The sequence below is a fragment of the Hyla sarda genome, chromosome 9 (assembly GCF_029499605.1).
Source record: "Hyla sarda isolate aHylSar1 chromosome 9, aHylSar1.hap1, whole genome shotgun sequence".
Taxonomy (NCBI): domain Eukaryota; kingdom Metazoa; phylum Chordata; class Amphibia; order Anura; family Hylidae; genus Hyla; species Hyla sarda.
In genome coordinates, this window is record NC_079197.1 from 21,336,108 (window position 1) to 21,351,192 (window position 15,085).

Consider the following 15,085-nt stretch of genomic DNA (forward strand, 5'->3'; position numbering starts at 1 on the left):
TTGCAAAACTACAACTCCCAGCATGCCCGGACAGCCGTTGGCTGTCCGGGCATGCTGGGAGTTGTAGTCTTGCAACAGCTGGAGGCACTCTGGCTTGGAAAACACTGATGAAGAGGTTCATGTGTATGCTGTGTGCCTACCTGTTTTAGCTGATGTGGCAGGCATACAGGGAGTTGTTTTGCAACAGCAGGAGGCACACTGGTTTGGAAAACACTGATGAAGAGGTTTGTGTGTATGCTGTGTGCCTACCTGTTTTAGCCAATGTGGCAGGCATGCTGGAAGTCGTAGTTTGGCAACAGCTAGAGGCACACTGGTTTGGAAAACACTGATGTAGAGCGGGCATGCTGGGAGTTGTAGTTTTGCAACAGTTGGAGGCACTCTGGTTTGGAAACCACTGATGAAGAGGTTCATGTGTATGCTATGTGCCTACCTGTATTAGCTGATGTGGCAGGCATACAGGGAGTTGTTTTGCAACAGCAGGAGGCACACTGGTTTGGAAAACACTGATGAAGAGGTTTATGTGTATGCTGTGTGCCTACCTGTTTTAGCCAATGTGGCAGGCATGTCGGAAGTCGTAGTTTGACAACAGCTAGAGACACACTGGTTTGGAAAACACTGATGAAGAGGTTCTTGCTTGCTTTGTGCTTACCTGTTTTAGCTGATGCCGCAGGCATGAAGGGAGTTGTAGTTTTGCAACAGCTAGAGGCACACTGGATTGGAAAACGCTGCATTATAAAGTAAAGGGAGGTTGGGGAACTTGAAGACAAAGTATTTTCAAACTCTGTGCCTCCTCCACTTCCTTTAGTATGCCGACAGATTTGCCAACTTTGTTATTGTCATAAACAATAAGTATAGCCCTAAACTAACTTACGAAATCCCGGAAGTGTCAACAAACAGTGTATGTGTACCCACTTTGATGTAGCATGCCCCTCCTCCCCCAACTCCAGCAATCATATTTCATGACATCATATTTTGGCACTTACTCCCATTGCGCAAAGGATGACGTTCTGATCACAGTCACAGGACGGGAATGCCAAGTGTGCTCCTAAATAATAGAGATACAGGAAAAAGATATAGAGATGAGCCAACAATGCAGACATTCATCCAGCCTGAGCTTCAGGTTCCTCATTGTCATGTGCGCCATCTACCCCAATACACAATGTACTGCTGTCTAGAAATGGGTGTATTTAAAAAAAAAAAATCTTCTATTGGGGGGGGGGGGGGGGGTTGGAGGCGGAGCCTTGTGCCGGCGTGACTGTGAGGCGCGGCTCAGCCTTCAAAACTCACTGCACACATAAAGCCCTGTGTGTATAGTGACCAAGGAATATGCAGCGTATTTCCCGCTGCTGGCGAAAAATTTTTCACGCTGCGTATATGCCAGGTGGACACACCCTTAAAGAAATATTTAGCATGAGGTTTTGACATATCACCATGCCCCCTGGTGGACTACTGTTAAGGGAAACTTCATTGATTATTATTATTATTTTATTTTATTTTTTACTTTCCATTGTGCATGGACTGCAAAATGAAAAATAAACTTTAACTCACCTTCTGCCGCTCCCTTAGTACGCAGATATCGCTCTCCCATTCTTTGGCCCAGGTCGTCTTCCGTATTCTGGTGCTCAACACGTCAGACTGCGTTAAGCATATTGCCAGCTGCAGTGATGTCCAGCCTTGGCCGGTGATAGGCTGAGCGGCAATGTCATGTAATAGACCAGGGCACATGGAACTGGGCCAGTTAGGCTAAGGGGTAGTGTCATGTAACGGGACCGGTTCCTGGTGCCCTGGTCTATTACATGACACTGCTGCTCAGTGGCCAAGGCTGGACATTACTGCGGCCGGCAATAGCATTGGGTGAGCAGCTGAGAGTTAAAGTTTGTTTTGCTTTTTTTGCAGCCTGCACAGACTAGATTTAAAAAAAAAAAAAAAAAAGTACTCCTTTAAAAAAATACATCAATACAGTAATGGCCATAAATGTTGGCACCCCTAAAATTGTATTTCTCACAGACAAGGATTGCAGTAACACATGTTTTGCTATACACATGTTTATTCCCTTTGTGTGTATTGGAACTAAACCAAAAATTATTGGCACCCTTAATATTTGGTTGCACACCCTTTGGAAAAAAATAACTGAAATCAGTGGCTTCCTATAACATCAATAAGCTTCTTACACCTCTCAGCCGGAATGTTGGACCACTCTTCCTTTACAAACTGCTCCAGGTCTCTCTTATTGGAAGGCGCCTTTTCCCAACAGCAATTTTAAGATCTCTCCACAGGTGTTCAATGGGATTTAGATCTGGACTCATTGCTGCCACTTCAGAACTCTCCAGCGCTTTGTTGTCATCCATTTCTGGGGGCTTTTTGACGTATGTTTGGGGTCATTGTCCTGCTGGAAGACCCAAGATCTCGGACACAAACCCAGCTTTTCTGACACTGGGCTGTACAGTGCGACCCAAAATCCGTTGATAATCCTCAGATTTCATGATGCCTTGTACACATTCAAGGCCCCCAGTGCCAGAGGCAGCAAAACAACCAAATCATCATAGAACCTCCACCATATTTCCCTGTGGGTACTGTGTTCTTTTCTTTGTAGGCCTCATTCAGTTTTCGGTAAACAGTAGAATGATGAGCTTTACCAAAAAGCTCTATCTTGGTCTCATCTGTCCACAAGATGTTTTCCCAGAAGGATTTTGGCTTACTCAAGTTCATTTTGGGAAAATGTAACCTTGCTTTTTTTTTTGTCTCTGTGTCAGCAGTGGGGTCCTCCTGGGTCTCCTGCCATAGTGTTTCATTTCATTTAAATGTTGACAGTCCGCGCCGACACTGATGCTCCCTGAGCTTGAATATCTTTGGAACTTGTTTGGGGCTGCTTATTCACTATCCGGGCTATCCTGCATTGACACTTCATAAATTTTTCTTTTCCATCCACGCCCAGAGAGATTAGCTACAGTGCCATGGGTTGTAAACGTCTTGATAATGTTGCGCACTGTGGACAAAGGCAAATCTAGACCTCGGGAGATGGACTTGTAGCCTTCAGATTTTGATATTTTTCACAATTTTGGTTCTTAAGTCCTCAGACAGTTCTCTTCTCTTCTTTCTGTTGTCCAGGCTTAGTGTGGCACACAGACACAATGCAAAGATTAAGTGAACTTCTCTCCTTTTTATCTGCTTTCAGGTGTCATTTTTATATTGCCCACACGTTACTTGCCCCAGGTGAGTTTAATGGAGCATCACATGCTTGAAACAATCTTATTTTTCCAAAATTTTGAAAGTGTGCCAATAATTTTGTCCAGCCCATTTTTGGAGTTTGGTGACATTATGTCCAATTTGTTTTTTCCCTTCTTTTTTAGTTCCAAGAGACACAAAGGGAATAAACATGTATATAGCAAAACATGTGTTACTGAAATCCTTTTCTGTGGGAAATACTTCATTTTCTTGAAAAATTTCAGGGGTGCCAACATTTACAGCCATGACTGCACTAAATGTTCCAAACGCAGCTGGACGGCTGGCCAGTGGAGTACTCCTTTAAGCCCCAGCCAAGGTCTTCATCCTGGTGCCAGGGCTCAATACATCACATTATCGCTCTGTTTTTTTTTATTTTTTTTAACCATGGCAACCTGGACAGATGTTTTTTTTTTGTTATTTTATTTATTTATTTGTCTGTTTTTAAGTCTAAGGCCGAACTACCCCTTTAACAGTAGTCCACAACCTAGTGGCAGTGGACAGCGCAGCGATAACGGAGGAGCGGCAGGAGGTAAGTCCAGGTTTTTTTCTTTTAATGGGAAGGTTTTTTTATTTTTATGTTGTTACTGATGAAAATGAAAGGCCTTTTGTAATATGGTTGTGTAAACTTTTTTTTAATATTTATTTAATAAAGAAAACAGCTCCTGAAAAACCCACCACTAGGGGTCCCCATACCTACTGGGACACTAACCAGTCCTGAAGCAGCATCAGGCTTGTCAAGGACAACAGACAACTCATGGACAAGGCTGCATGAGCAGAGACACCAATCACTTCCCACCACCACACAGGAGGGACAAGCCCCCTCCCCCCACACACCAATCACTTCCCACCACCACACAGGAGGGACAAGCCCCCTCCCCCCACACACCAATCACTCCCCCCCCTTCCCCAGCGAGGATTTCTAAATAAAGATGATAGAGGCATAAAAATGAGATGTACATGGTCAGGATTAAGTACATTTTGTGGGATCTGACAGATACACTTTTAGGGTCTATTCACATGTACAGGATCCTGTGCAGATTTGAAGCGCAGGATATTCTGCTGCAGATTTCAATGTAAACTAAATCACTGAACACAGCTTCAAATCCTGTGCATCAAATTTGCGCTGAATACTGTACATGTGAATAGACCCTAAAGGAGATCTCCGGCGAAAAATAACTTCTCCCCTATCCACAGGATAGGTGAAAAGTAGCTGATCGCGGGGGTTTGAACGCTGGGGCCCCATGCGATCACAGGGACAGGACCCCTGCATTCAGTGAGGAGCGCGTGCTGGAGCCAGTGCATGCTTCATTCATTCCTATGGGAGCACCGAAAAGACCCGAGTAGAGCTCTGGCCCCTTTCACACTGCTGTTGCGCTCTGTCAACAACGGCCGTTAAAGTCTTTTTTTTTTCCCCTTGTGCCTTTAACGGCAGGGCAAAACGGGCCCCAGCGGCTCCCATGCACTATTATGAGGTCTGTCGGGCACCGTTGAGTTTCGACGGGAAAAGCAGGAGAGAAATATGGCGCAAGCAGTATTCTTTCTCCAGCTATTCTCCCCGGCTCCCCCGACGGACATCTTCACTGCTGTGTCCAAACGGCAGTGTGAAAGAAGCCTCTCAGGCTTTCGCTCCCATAGAAATGAATGGAGCGCATTTCGTCTACCGGTAGACGGCACGCACTACTCATCGAGATCGCAGGGGTCCCGCGGGGGGGGGGGGGGGGCTGCGGGGTGACCCAGCAGTTTGACCCCCTGCGATCAGTTACTTACTCACTTATTCACAGGATTCACGCTGGAGTACTCCTTTAAAGGGTTATTCCGGTGGAAAACTTGTTATTTTATTTTTTTAAATCAACTGGTGCCAGAAAGTTAAACAGATTTGTAAATTACTTCTATTAAAAAATCTTATCCTTACAGTACTTATTAGCTGCTGAATACTAAAGAGGAAATTGTTTTCTTTTTGGAACACAGAGCTCTCTGCTGACATCATGAGCACAGTGCTCTCTGCTGACATCTCTGTCCATTTTAAGAACTGTCCAGAGTAGGAGAAAATCCCCATAGCAAACATATACTGCTCTGGACCGTTCCTAAAAATGGACAGAGATGTCAGCAGAGAGCACTGTGTTCATGATGTCAGCAGAGAGCTCTGTGTTCATGATGTCAGCAGAGAGCTCTGTGTTCTAAAAAGAAAATAATTTCCTCTGTAGTATTCAGCAGCTAATAAGTACTGGAAGGATTAAGATTTTTTTTTACATATCTGTTTAACTTTCCGGCACCAGTTGATTAAAAAAAAAAAAAAAAGTTTTCCACCGAAGTACCCCTTTAACCTTGCTAGAAATGCAGGATACATTTAGATTACGTCTGTAGAAGCAAAACACCGAACTGATGTTTCATACCATTTGTTTAATTAGTACAAATTGGGAACAAATATTAATCTCCTCAGTGCAGTTTCCTGCAGGTGCAGCATTCTATGTGTCTTTTTTTTGTGCTTAATATTTACAATCACAAATCAGCTCAGACACATTATATTAATCGTAGCTGTCTGGACGGGAGCAGCACATGCTCAGACCATCTCGGCCCAACCACTGTTCATTTCCTGCTCCCTTGGCTCACCACCATAATACTGGGATCAAGCTGGAGGTTTCCTTGTTCTGTAAGAGACTGAGAAAAGGAAAGGTACTTACTGTTACTTAAAGTTTCTTGCTCATCAGTCGGCAGTGCAAAACGTCTGTATGCAGAGGAATGTAAAGAGTGCAACATAGGCTATTATAAGAGAGCAATGTAGAGCAGCTTTTCCAAATAGTTTGCCTCCAGCTGTTGCAAAACTACAACTCCTAGCATGCTCGGACAGCCAAAGGCTGTCCGAGCATGCTGGGAGTTGTAGTTTTGCAACAGCTGGAGGCACACGGTTTGGAAAACACAGGTAGTGATGCTTGTGCTTACCTGTTTTAGCTGATGTGGCAGGCATAGGAATCAAGATGACTGAAACCTATTTCCCCGCTGATACAGTTTCCTAATCCTGCTTAAATTTCCCATGCTACCTATGGCTCTGCAGAGAGAGAGAGAGGATGAAGTCTCATCACTGCACTTGCTCTGAATGCGGTAACTGATCAAGTTCTGTTCCCTTACCCTATAGTGTATTCTACTGTATGAGAGAGCTTCAGTCTGCCTCCTTTTCTCCATGTCGGCTCTTACACACAAAACAGCAGTGTCAGGCTGGTGGTAATTGTGTTGGTTCAGCTACTACTACATATCCTGGTCTCATACAGACAGCTAGGGAAATAAGAGGTTAAAAAATGGAGGGCAGCGCCTCGCGTGATTCTGTGGGCTAAGTGTGTCCCAAGTGCCCTGAGTAGTACGTTGCTCACCTTAGGCAAACCTTGGTTTCATGCATGTAACCCCTTAACGTAGGGGGTAGCAAACGGTGGTCCTTGGCTGCAGCCTGCAGAGTCTACCAGGCTCTTCTCGGGAGTCTGTAATGGTCCAGGCATAAGAAAATCTGAAAAAGACTTGCGGTGGGCGCTGCCTCGGAAGGTGAAGAATGGGAGGCGGATGCAGTAGAAGTGTTAAACAGCATGTATTTTATTCATATATGTGGAGCAAAATGCGTTTCAAGGGTATATTCTAGAGATGAGCGAACTTACAGTAAATTCGATTAGTCACGAACTTCTCGGCTCGGCAGTTGATGACTTTTCCTAGTTCAGCTTTCAGGTGACTAGTTCAGCTTTCAGGTGCTCCGGTGGGCTGGAAAAGGTGGATACAGTCCTAGGAGACACTTTCCTAGGACTGTATCCACCTTTTCCAGCCCACCGGAGCACCTGAAGGCTGAACTAATTTACGCAGGAAAAGCCATCAACTGCCGAGCCGAGAAGTTCATGACTAATCGAATTTACTGTAAGTTCGCTCATCTCTTGTATATTCCCTCTTAATTGCATAGTGACAGTAAGCAAACAGTGGATAGATATAGGTGGATGGTGCCAAAAAACATCTGGCGGGGTTTGGGGGTCACAGTGGGCGGTGACAGGTGTCACGGGAAAAATGCCGAACATACATATGAGATTTCTCATAGGTTTAATCGGCATTTTTCCCCGAGACATGTCACCGCCCACTGTGACCCCCAAACCCCGCCAGATGTTTTTTTGGCACCATCCACCTCTGTGTGTGTGTGTGTGTGTGTGTGTGTGTGTGTGTGTGTGTGTGTGTGTGTGTGTGTGTAATATATATATATCCACTGTTTGCTTACTGTCACTATGCAATTAAGAGGGAATATACCCTTGAAACGCATTTTGCTCCACATGTACGAATAAAATGCTGTTTAACGCTTCTACTGCATCCGACTCCCATTCTTCACCTTCCGAAACTTCACCTTCTGAGGCAGCGCCACCGCAAGTCTTTCTGATTTTCTAACGCCTCATACAGACAAGCAGCTGCAGTATACAGACACAGCTGGGAGGGGAGGTGTAAAACTACTGTATATCCTGCATCCATAGACACATACATACATCATTAAGACATACAGATGGAAGTAGGTAAGACGGGGCCCGAGAGCTACCAAGAAGGATCTGGAAGGTGATGATATCATCCTGTAGTTCAAAGGAAATCAGCTGACCCTGGACAGACCACTTCCTGGGTCACAAGGTCATGTCATTTTCTGGGAATTGAGCTGCTATAATGAAATATATAGATGCAGCTTAGCTGGAATGAAACAGATAGCACTGCAGTAATAGTGGGGGTGAGTATACATTATACGAGAGGAAAAAGGAAAACAAACCTGAAGTAGTACTTTAGACACTTTGAAGATGCTCCAGGTTTTCAAACAGCATGAGAGAGTGCATTAACCCCTTAAGGACGCAGCCTATTTTGGCCTTGAGGAAACAGGAAATTTTCATTTTTGTGAATTTTTTTCCCGTTTTTTTTCTGCCATGTCCTATTTTTTCATCTATAGACCCATACGTGCTTTTTGGTAACCAATTGCACTTTGTAATGACACCTTTCAATTTACCATAAAATGTACAGCGCAACAAAAAGAAAATTATTATTTGTGGTAGGAAATTTATAAGAAAGCACAATTTTGCAACTTTTGGAGGTTTCGTATTACACAGTGCACTTTATGGTACAAATTACATGTTCTCTTTATTCTGTGGGTCAATATGATTAAAAGGATACCCATTGTTACATGCTTTTCTACTGGCCCTTATACATTTTCTAATTTTTCCATATACGCAGCTGTATGAGGGCTCAAGAGGGCGCATGGATATGTAGTTTTTATCAGTACTTTTGTGTACATGTAGTTTTGATCACGTTTAATTTTTTTTTCTTGGATGTCAAAAAAAAAAATCTGCAATTTAGCACTTGTGTTTTTTTTAGTTTACATCGTTCAGAATCATTAACATTATATTTTAATAGTTCAAACATCTCTTAAAAGGAGATCTCCAGTCTAAGGATAGGGGATAAGTTTCAGATCCCAGCGGTCGGACCCCCCCACGATCTCCTGTACGGGGGTCCTGGCAGCCCGCGGGAAGGGGGTGTGTCGACCACAGCACTAAGCAGCTAAAACAGGAATGTGCATGCGCATCCAACCTCTCTATTCTTTTAAAGGAGCTATCCAGTCCTGAAAAACTTTTCCGCTATACTAAGGATAGGGGATAAGTTTCAGATCGCTGAGGCCCCCCACGATCTCGGGCTCGCTGGCCAGAGAGCGCGTGTCGACCACGGCACGAAGCAGCGGCTGACACGCCCCCTCAATACAACGCTATGGCAAAGCCGGAGCGCTGCCTTTGGCAATCTCCGGCTCTGGCATAGCGCTGTATTGAGGGAGTGTGTTGGCTGCCGCTTCGCGCTGTGGTTGACACGCGCTCTCTGGCCAGCGAGCCCGAGATCGTGGGGGGCCTCAGCGATCTGAAACTTATCCCCTATCCTTAGGATAGGGGGAAAAGTTTTTCAGGACTGGACTACTCCTTTAAAAGAATGGAGAGGTTGGATGCGCATGCGCATTCCCGTTCTGTTTAATCTCTATGGCAGAGAGGGACGGCAGAGGTGGAATTCCCTGTGATCGACTAGTTATGACTTATACTGTAGATCGGGGATAATGTCTCGATGGCACAACACCTGCATCCCACTGCTACATTCTAACAAGATACTGTGGTCCCCGATTTAGTCCTTAGTTGACCATATTTTCCAGCACTCACCTTAATGCAGTAAGCACTAAACACAACACAGGTTGGTGCCAGCAATTCCTATTTTAATGCACTTTTTTTGTTTTTGCACAACTGATATTATACACATGTAGGTACAATAGTGTGATGGTGGCCACTACAAGGCTTTTTGCATAAAAATATTAGATTGCAGCGTCACATTTTTGACAAATATTTTTAATAAACCCCTAAATATTACTCTTTTTAAGTTAATATATGAAGAAGCAGAGATGCTCTGCACTATTAAAGACATTGGTCTTGCCCCCCCCCCCCTCCCCCAGGTAGAACTTTATACAGTTCAAGATATTCCCCCCACCCCCCACCCCGACAATAAAAGGAATGGCTGAACATCAGCTGTGCAATTCATAAGTGTAACAGACAAGTATATAAAATTATAGGAGGGGAAGCAAATTCTTAAAGGGCTACTCCAGTGGAAAACATTTTTTTTTTTATTCAACTGGTGCCAGAAAGTTAAACAGATTTGTAAATGACTTCTATTAAAAAAAAAAAAAAAAAAAAAAAAAATCTTTACCCTTCCAGTACTTTTTAGCAGCTGTATGCTACAGAGGAAATTCTTTTCTTTTTGTATTTCTTTTTTGTCTTGTCCACAGTGCTCTCTGCTGACACCTGATTCCCATATCAGGAACTGTCCAGAGCAGAGAGGGGGTCAGCAGTGAGCACTGTGGACAAGACAAAAAAAAAAAGAAATTCAAAAAGCAAAGAAGTTCCTCTGTAGCATACAGCTGCTAAAAAGTACTGGAAGGATAGAGATTTTTTTTTATAGAAGTCATTTACAAATTTAACTTTCTGGCACCAGTTCATTAAAAGAAAAAAAAAAAAGTTTTCCACCGGAGTACACCTTTAAGGCGATATAAAAGCCTAATATTCTACTAAAAACAATAAATACTAATACTCTCCCAAAGTGAAGTTTGGCTTGATTTCCAGGAATAAGGCACAAATTTTACACTCAGATTAGGGTTTCTCAAAGTGCCTTCAGCTGTTGCAAAACTACAACTCCCAGCATGCCCGGACAGCCTTCGGCTGTCCGAGCATGCTGGGAGTTGTAGTTTTGCAACAGCTGGAGGCACCCTGGTTGGGAAACACTGATTTAGAAAAAGCCCCGTCTAAAAAGGAGCCTGAAACACTGTTATATTCTGGACCCTCCGTCAACTGAGAACATCTCCAATACTAATATAATCTTCTTATACATTCACTTGACCGGTTTGCAAGCTGGATCTTCTTGCAGGTTGGCTGAGAACTTTTATCCCACAGTAAATCCAATGCAGGTCCACGAGGGAGCTAACTGGGAAAATCGTCACTTTCTTCTGGGTATCCTCGTCCCTCCGAATATAATTCTAAAGAAAGGCATATATAGATTATAATTTATGGATACAATATAGAATGAAGTATACAAATGACCATACAATTCCTTTAAAAGGGGCCCTCGGGTTTTGGACCAGAGTATCCCTTTAAAAGGGTAACACCAGTATCAACCACAATAACCTGCAGGTACAGTATTTATAGTGCAGGAGACGCCGATTACAATGGTCTTTACTTTTTATTTATACGTTGCTTTGTTCCCAAGATATGTCAAGATCCAACCAATGGGAGCACATTCAGATCTCCAAGGCTGGCCCGGGCTAGGTTCTCAGCACGTAGCGGTCGTGTGCAGAAGGAGATTATGAATATTTATTAGGGGGCGTGTATCAGGGACTGGCCAGGAAAGGAGTACCAGAGCACAAAAAAGGGGCTAGTTCAGGGTTTTCCCAAACAGGGTGCCTCCAGGTGTGGACAAACTACAATGCTCAGCAAGGCTGTCTGGGCATGATGGGAGTTGTAGTTCCGCAACAGCAGGAGGCACGGTGATTGGGAAACACTGGCCTAGTCAGCACCCGAGCGCACCAAGTTTACATATTATTGATTTCGGCCATATCTTGTGAACAGGGCAAAGTAAAAATAAAAAAGGTACCACCACTGTAATCAGCATTTGCCTGTACCAGCAGGTGACCCTCCTAAAAGGACTTGGGAGTCTTCGTTAACATAAAATTTAGCTGTAGTGACCAGTGTCAGGCAGCTGCTGCCAAGGCAAATAAAACAACCAGATTGGAAGTTTAAAGGGGTACTCCGGTGGAAAACTATTTAAAAAAAATAAACTGGCGCCAGTTACAGTTTTGTAAATTACTTCTATTTAAAAATCTTAATCCTTTCAGTACTTATCAGCTGCTGTATGCTCCACAGGAAGTTGAGTAGTTCTTTCCAGTCTGACCACAGTGCTCTCTGCTGCCACCTCTGTACATGTCAGGAACTGTCCAGAGCAGGAACAAATCCCCATAGCAAACCAATCTTGCTTTGGACAGTTCCTGACATGGACAGAGGTGTCAGCAGAGAGCACTGTGGTCAGACAGCTGTTAAGTACTGGAAGGATTAAGATTTTTAAATAGAAGTAATTTACAAATCTGTTTATCATTCTGGCACTAGTTGATTTATAAAAATTTCCACCAGAGTACCCCTTTAAGGTTGTTTTATTATACACTTTGAGTGAAAGCAAACACTTCCGTTGTGGACACAGTCCTGCCAAGAATCCGCAGATTTGTCTGTAATGCGACGACGCGTGTGTAATGCGTATAGAGGCCTGAAGCAGCAGTTACCAATCAACACCGTAGCAAGAACAGGCCCAAACTAATGACTAAAGGGGCAATGTAGTTATTCAAATTTCTCGTTAAATAGAGGCAAAATTCTTTTTTAGTCATAAGCTTGCAATACACCTTCACTAGCTGTCATGATTATCTTGCTATAAAAGGTATTCTTCTCAATTGGAAATCGAGAATAAAGAACTACTTTACAGTTGTGTGTATGGGCACCAGGAACGTGGAGTCGGACAAAATTTTGGGTACCTGGAGTCGGAGTCGGTAAACAATGCACCAACTCCGACTCATACTAAATTTAGATTGGAATAAAAAAAAAAAAAAAAAAAGCAAGTTTAAGTGTCCCAATTCACAAAAAGTTATAATTAATGACTTCTCTAAAGACCAATTAATGCAGTGCCTCACGTAACCGCAAAACGAACACGTTAAGTGACCGTGAAGAAGCTTTTCATGTGCTTCACTATATGGCACGCAACGCACAATTAGGAGCGGCAATACTTATACTTTCCATAGTGTTGTGTTCTGCTGTTACAGGGAACCCATGGGTAACCTAGCCTCTCACTGATAAGGGGTTAAGGAAATATGTTTTTTGCAGGACTAGAGACACTTGTATAAGTGAAGGGAATGGAGGGTCAATAGTTCAAGACTGAAGCTGTAAACCATTGGAAAAACTGCTGCCATTCAGCTAAGGCTATAAAAACTTGTAAACTCGATTGTTAGCTTAACCCCTTAAGGACTCAGCCCATTTGGACCTTAAGGACTCAGACAATTTTATTTTTACACTTTCGTTTTTTCCTCCTCCCCTTCAAAAAATCATAACTCATATTTTCATCCACAGACTAGTATGAGGGCTTGTTTTTTGTGCGACCAGTTGTCCGTTGTAATGCCTCACTTTACCATAAAATGTATGGCGCAACCAAAAAAATACTATTTGCGTGGGGAGATTAAAAAGAAAACCGCAATTTTGCAAATTTTGGAAGGTTTTGTTTTCACGCCGTACAATTTATGGTAAAAATGACGTGTTTTTTATTCTCTGGGTCAATACAATTAAAATGATCACAAACTTTTTAACCAAATTAGTATGTTTAAAATCCCCCTATTTTGAAGACCTATAACTTTTTCATTTATCGGTATAAGCGGTGGTATGAGGGCTCATTTTTTGCATCGTGCTTATACAAAACTTATTACATTTTTTATTAATTTTTTTTTGGAATAAAAGGTTATAAAAAAAGCAGCTATTTTGGACTTTTTTTTTACATTCACCGTACGGGATCATTTACATTTTATTTTAATAGTACGGATATTTACGCACGCGGCGATACCAAATATGTATATAAAATAATAATTTTTTTTATTTTTTTTTACACTTTTTGGGGGTAAAATAGGGAAAATGGGACAGTTTACGTTTTTATTGGGGAGGGGGTTTTTCAAATTTTTTTTTTACTTTATTTTTTTAGATTTTAATAGTCCCCATAGGGGACTATTTATAGCAACCATTCGATTACTAATCCTGTTCAGTGCTATGTATAGGACATAGCACTGATCAGGGTTATCGGTGATCTTCTGCTCTGGTCTGCGGGAAGGCAGATCAGAGCAGAAGACTCCCGGAAGACAGCGGAGGCAGGTGAGGGGACCTCCATCGGCAGTGCAGGATGATCGGATCGCCGCGGCAGCGATGTTAAGTGACCGCGATGCTGCAGGTGGACATTTGCGGGATTGCGGGTGTCCGCCATTACCGGAGGTCCCTGGCTGCGATCCACAGCCGGGACCTGCCGCGCATGATGCCGGCATTGCTCCAATGCCCGCGGTTATGCTCACGACGTAAATGTACGTCCTGGTGCGTTAAGTACCACATCACCAGGACGTACATTTACGTCCAGCGTCGTTAAGGGGTTAAAGGGGTACTCCGCCCCTAGACATCTTATCCCCTATCCAAAGGATAGGGGATAAGATGTCAGATCGCCGGGGTCCCACTGCTAGGGACCCCCGGGATTGCCGCTGCGGCACCGCGCTATCATTACTGCACAGAGCGAGTTCGCTCTGTGCGTAATGACGGGCGATACAGGGGGCAGAGCATAGTCAAGTCACGGCTCCGCCACGCGTGATGTCATGGCCAGCCCCCTCAATCCAAGTCCAGCAGCGGGACCCCGGCGATCTGACATCTTATCCCCTATCCTTTGGATAGGGAATAAGATGTCTAGGGGCGGAGTACACCTTTAAACTTTAAACACGACTATGGGATTCTACTAGGGAAATCATGTTTTATAATAAATGCCCCTTCCTGGATCCTCCCACTGTTCTATCTTCAGCAGCAGATCAGCACACAAACTGTTCAATACAGTAGACTGTTTGCTTCCCAGCCAGTAGTCCTGTGGTAATGACATGTATATTGCCTTTCTTTCCTTCAAGGAATGTATAAAATACATTCACATATTAATACAGAGGAGTCAGAGTTGGGGAGTCGGAGTCTGAGTCGGAAGTACAGAAAACTCCGGAGTCTGAACATTTATCTACCGACTCCACAGCCCTGATGGGCACCTTGATTATAAACCACTGTAACCATACACAGATTAAATGGGTTTCCCAAATAAAATTCAGGGATGATGCAGCCAATCACTGGCCTCCGCAGTCATGTGCACTTCCTTGTGTACGCGACCGCCGATGCCAGTGATTGGCTGCATCCTGTACAAGAAATGAAGTGGCACAGCACTAGACGAAAAGAGACAGGAGGAATATACATTTTATGTTAGCCTATACGTATACATTTTTGTCCATTGGTGCAAAAAATTTGGACCTATTGATTTGTGCTGTGTCTACATTCCGTGGAGAATTTTTTAAGGCATTTTTCTTACTTTCTGCAAAGTCAAAATTTGACATACACTACGATTACTATACCTTTAGGTAATTTGGGACATCGCATATGATGATGTAATCCCTTTGAAAGCTACAAGTAGGTTTACTGGCAACATCTGAGTTAACTAGAGACAAACCTGTCGATGTATTTTAATGCACACCAGAAACACA

The 15,085-nt window shown here is 43.4% G+C and overlaps 1 protein-coding gene across 1 annotated transcript in view; it reads right to left on the reverse strand.

The window, feature by feature from the left end:
- Window positions 1-10,133: 10,133 nt before the first annotated feature.
- IRAK1 (interleukin 1 receptor associated kinase 1) overlaps window positions 10,134-15,085 on the reverse strand; it is a 67,205-nt gene continuing 62,253 nt past the window's right edge. Inside the window, exon 13 of the mRNA XM_056539998.1 lies at window positions 10,134-10,771. Coding sequence (XP_056395973.1) covers window positions 10,716-10,771 — 56 coding nt within the window. The 3' untranslated portion in view covers window positions 10,134-10,715. The remainder of the gene's footprint in view (window positions 10,772-15,085) is intronic.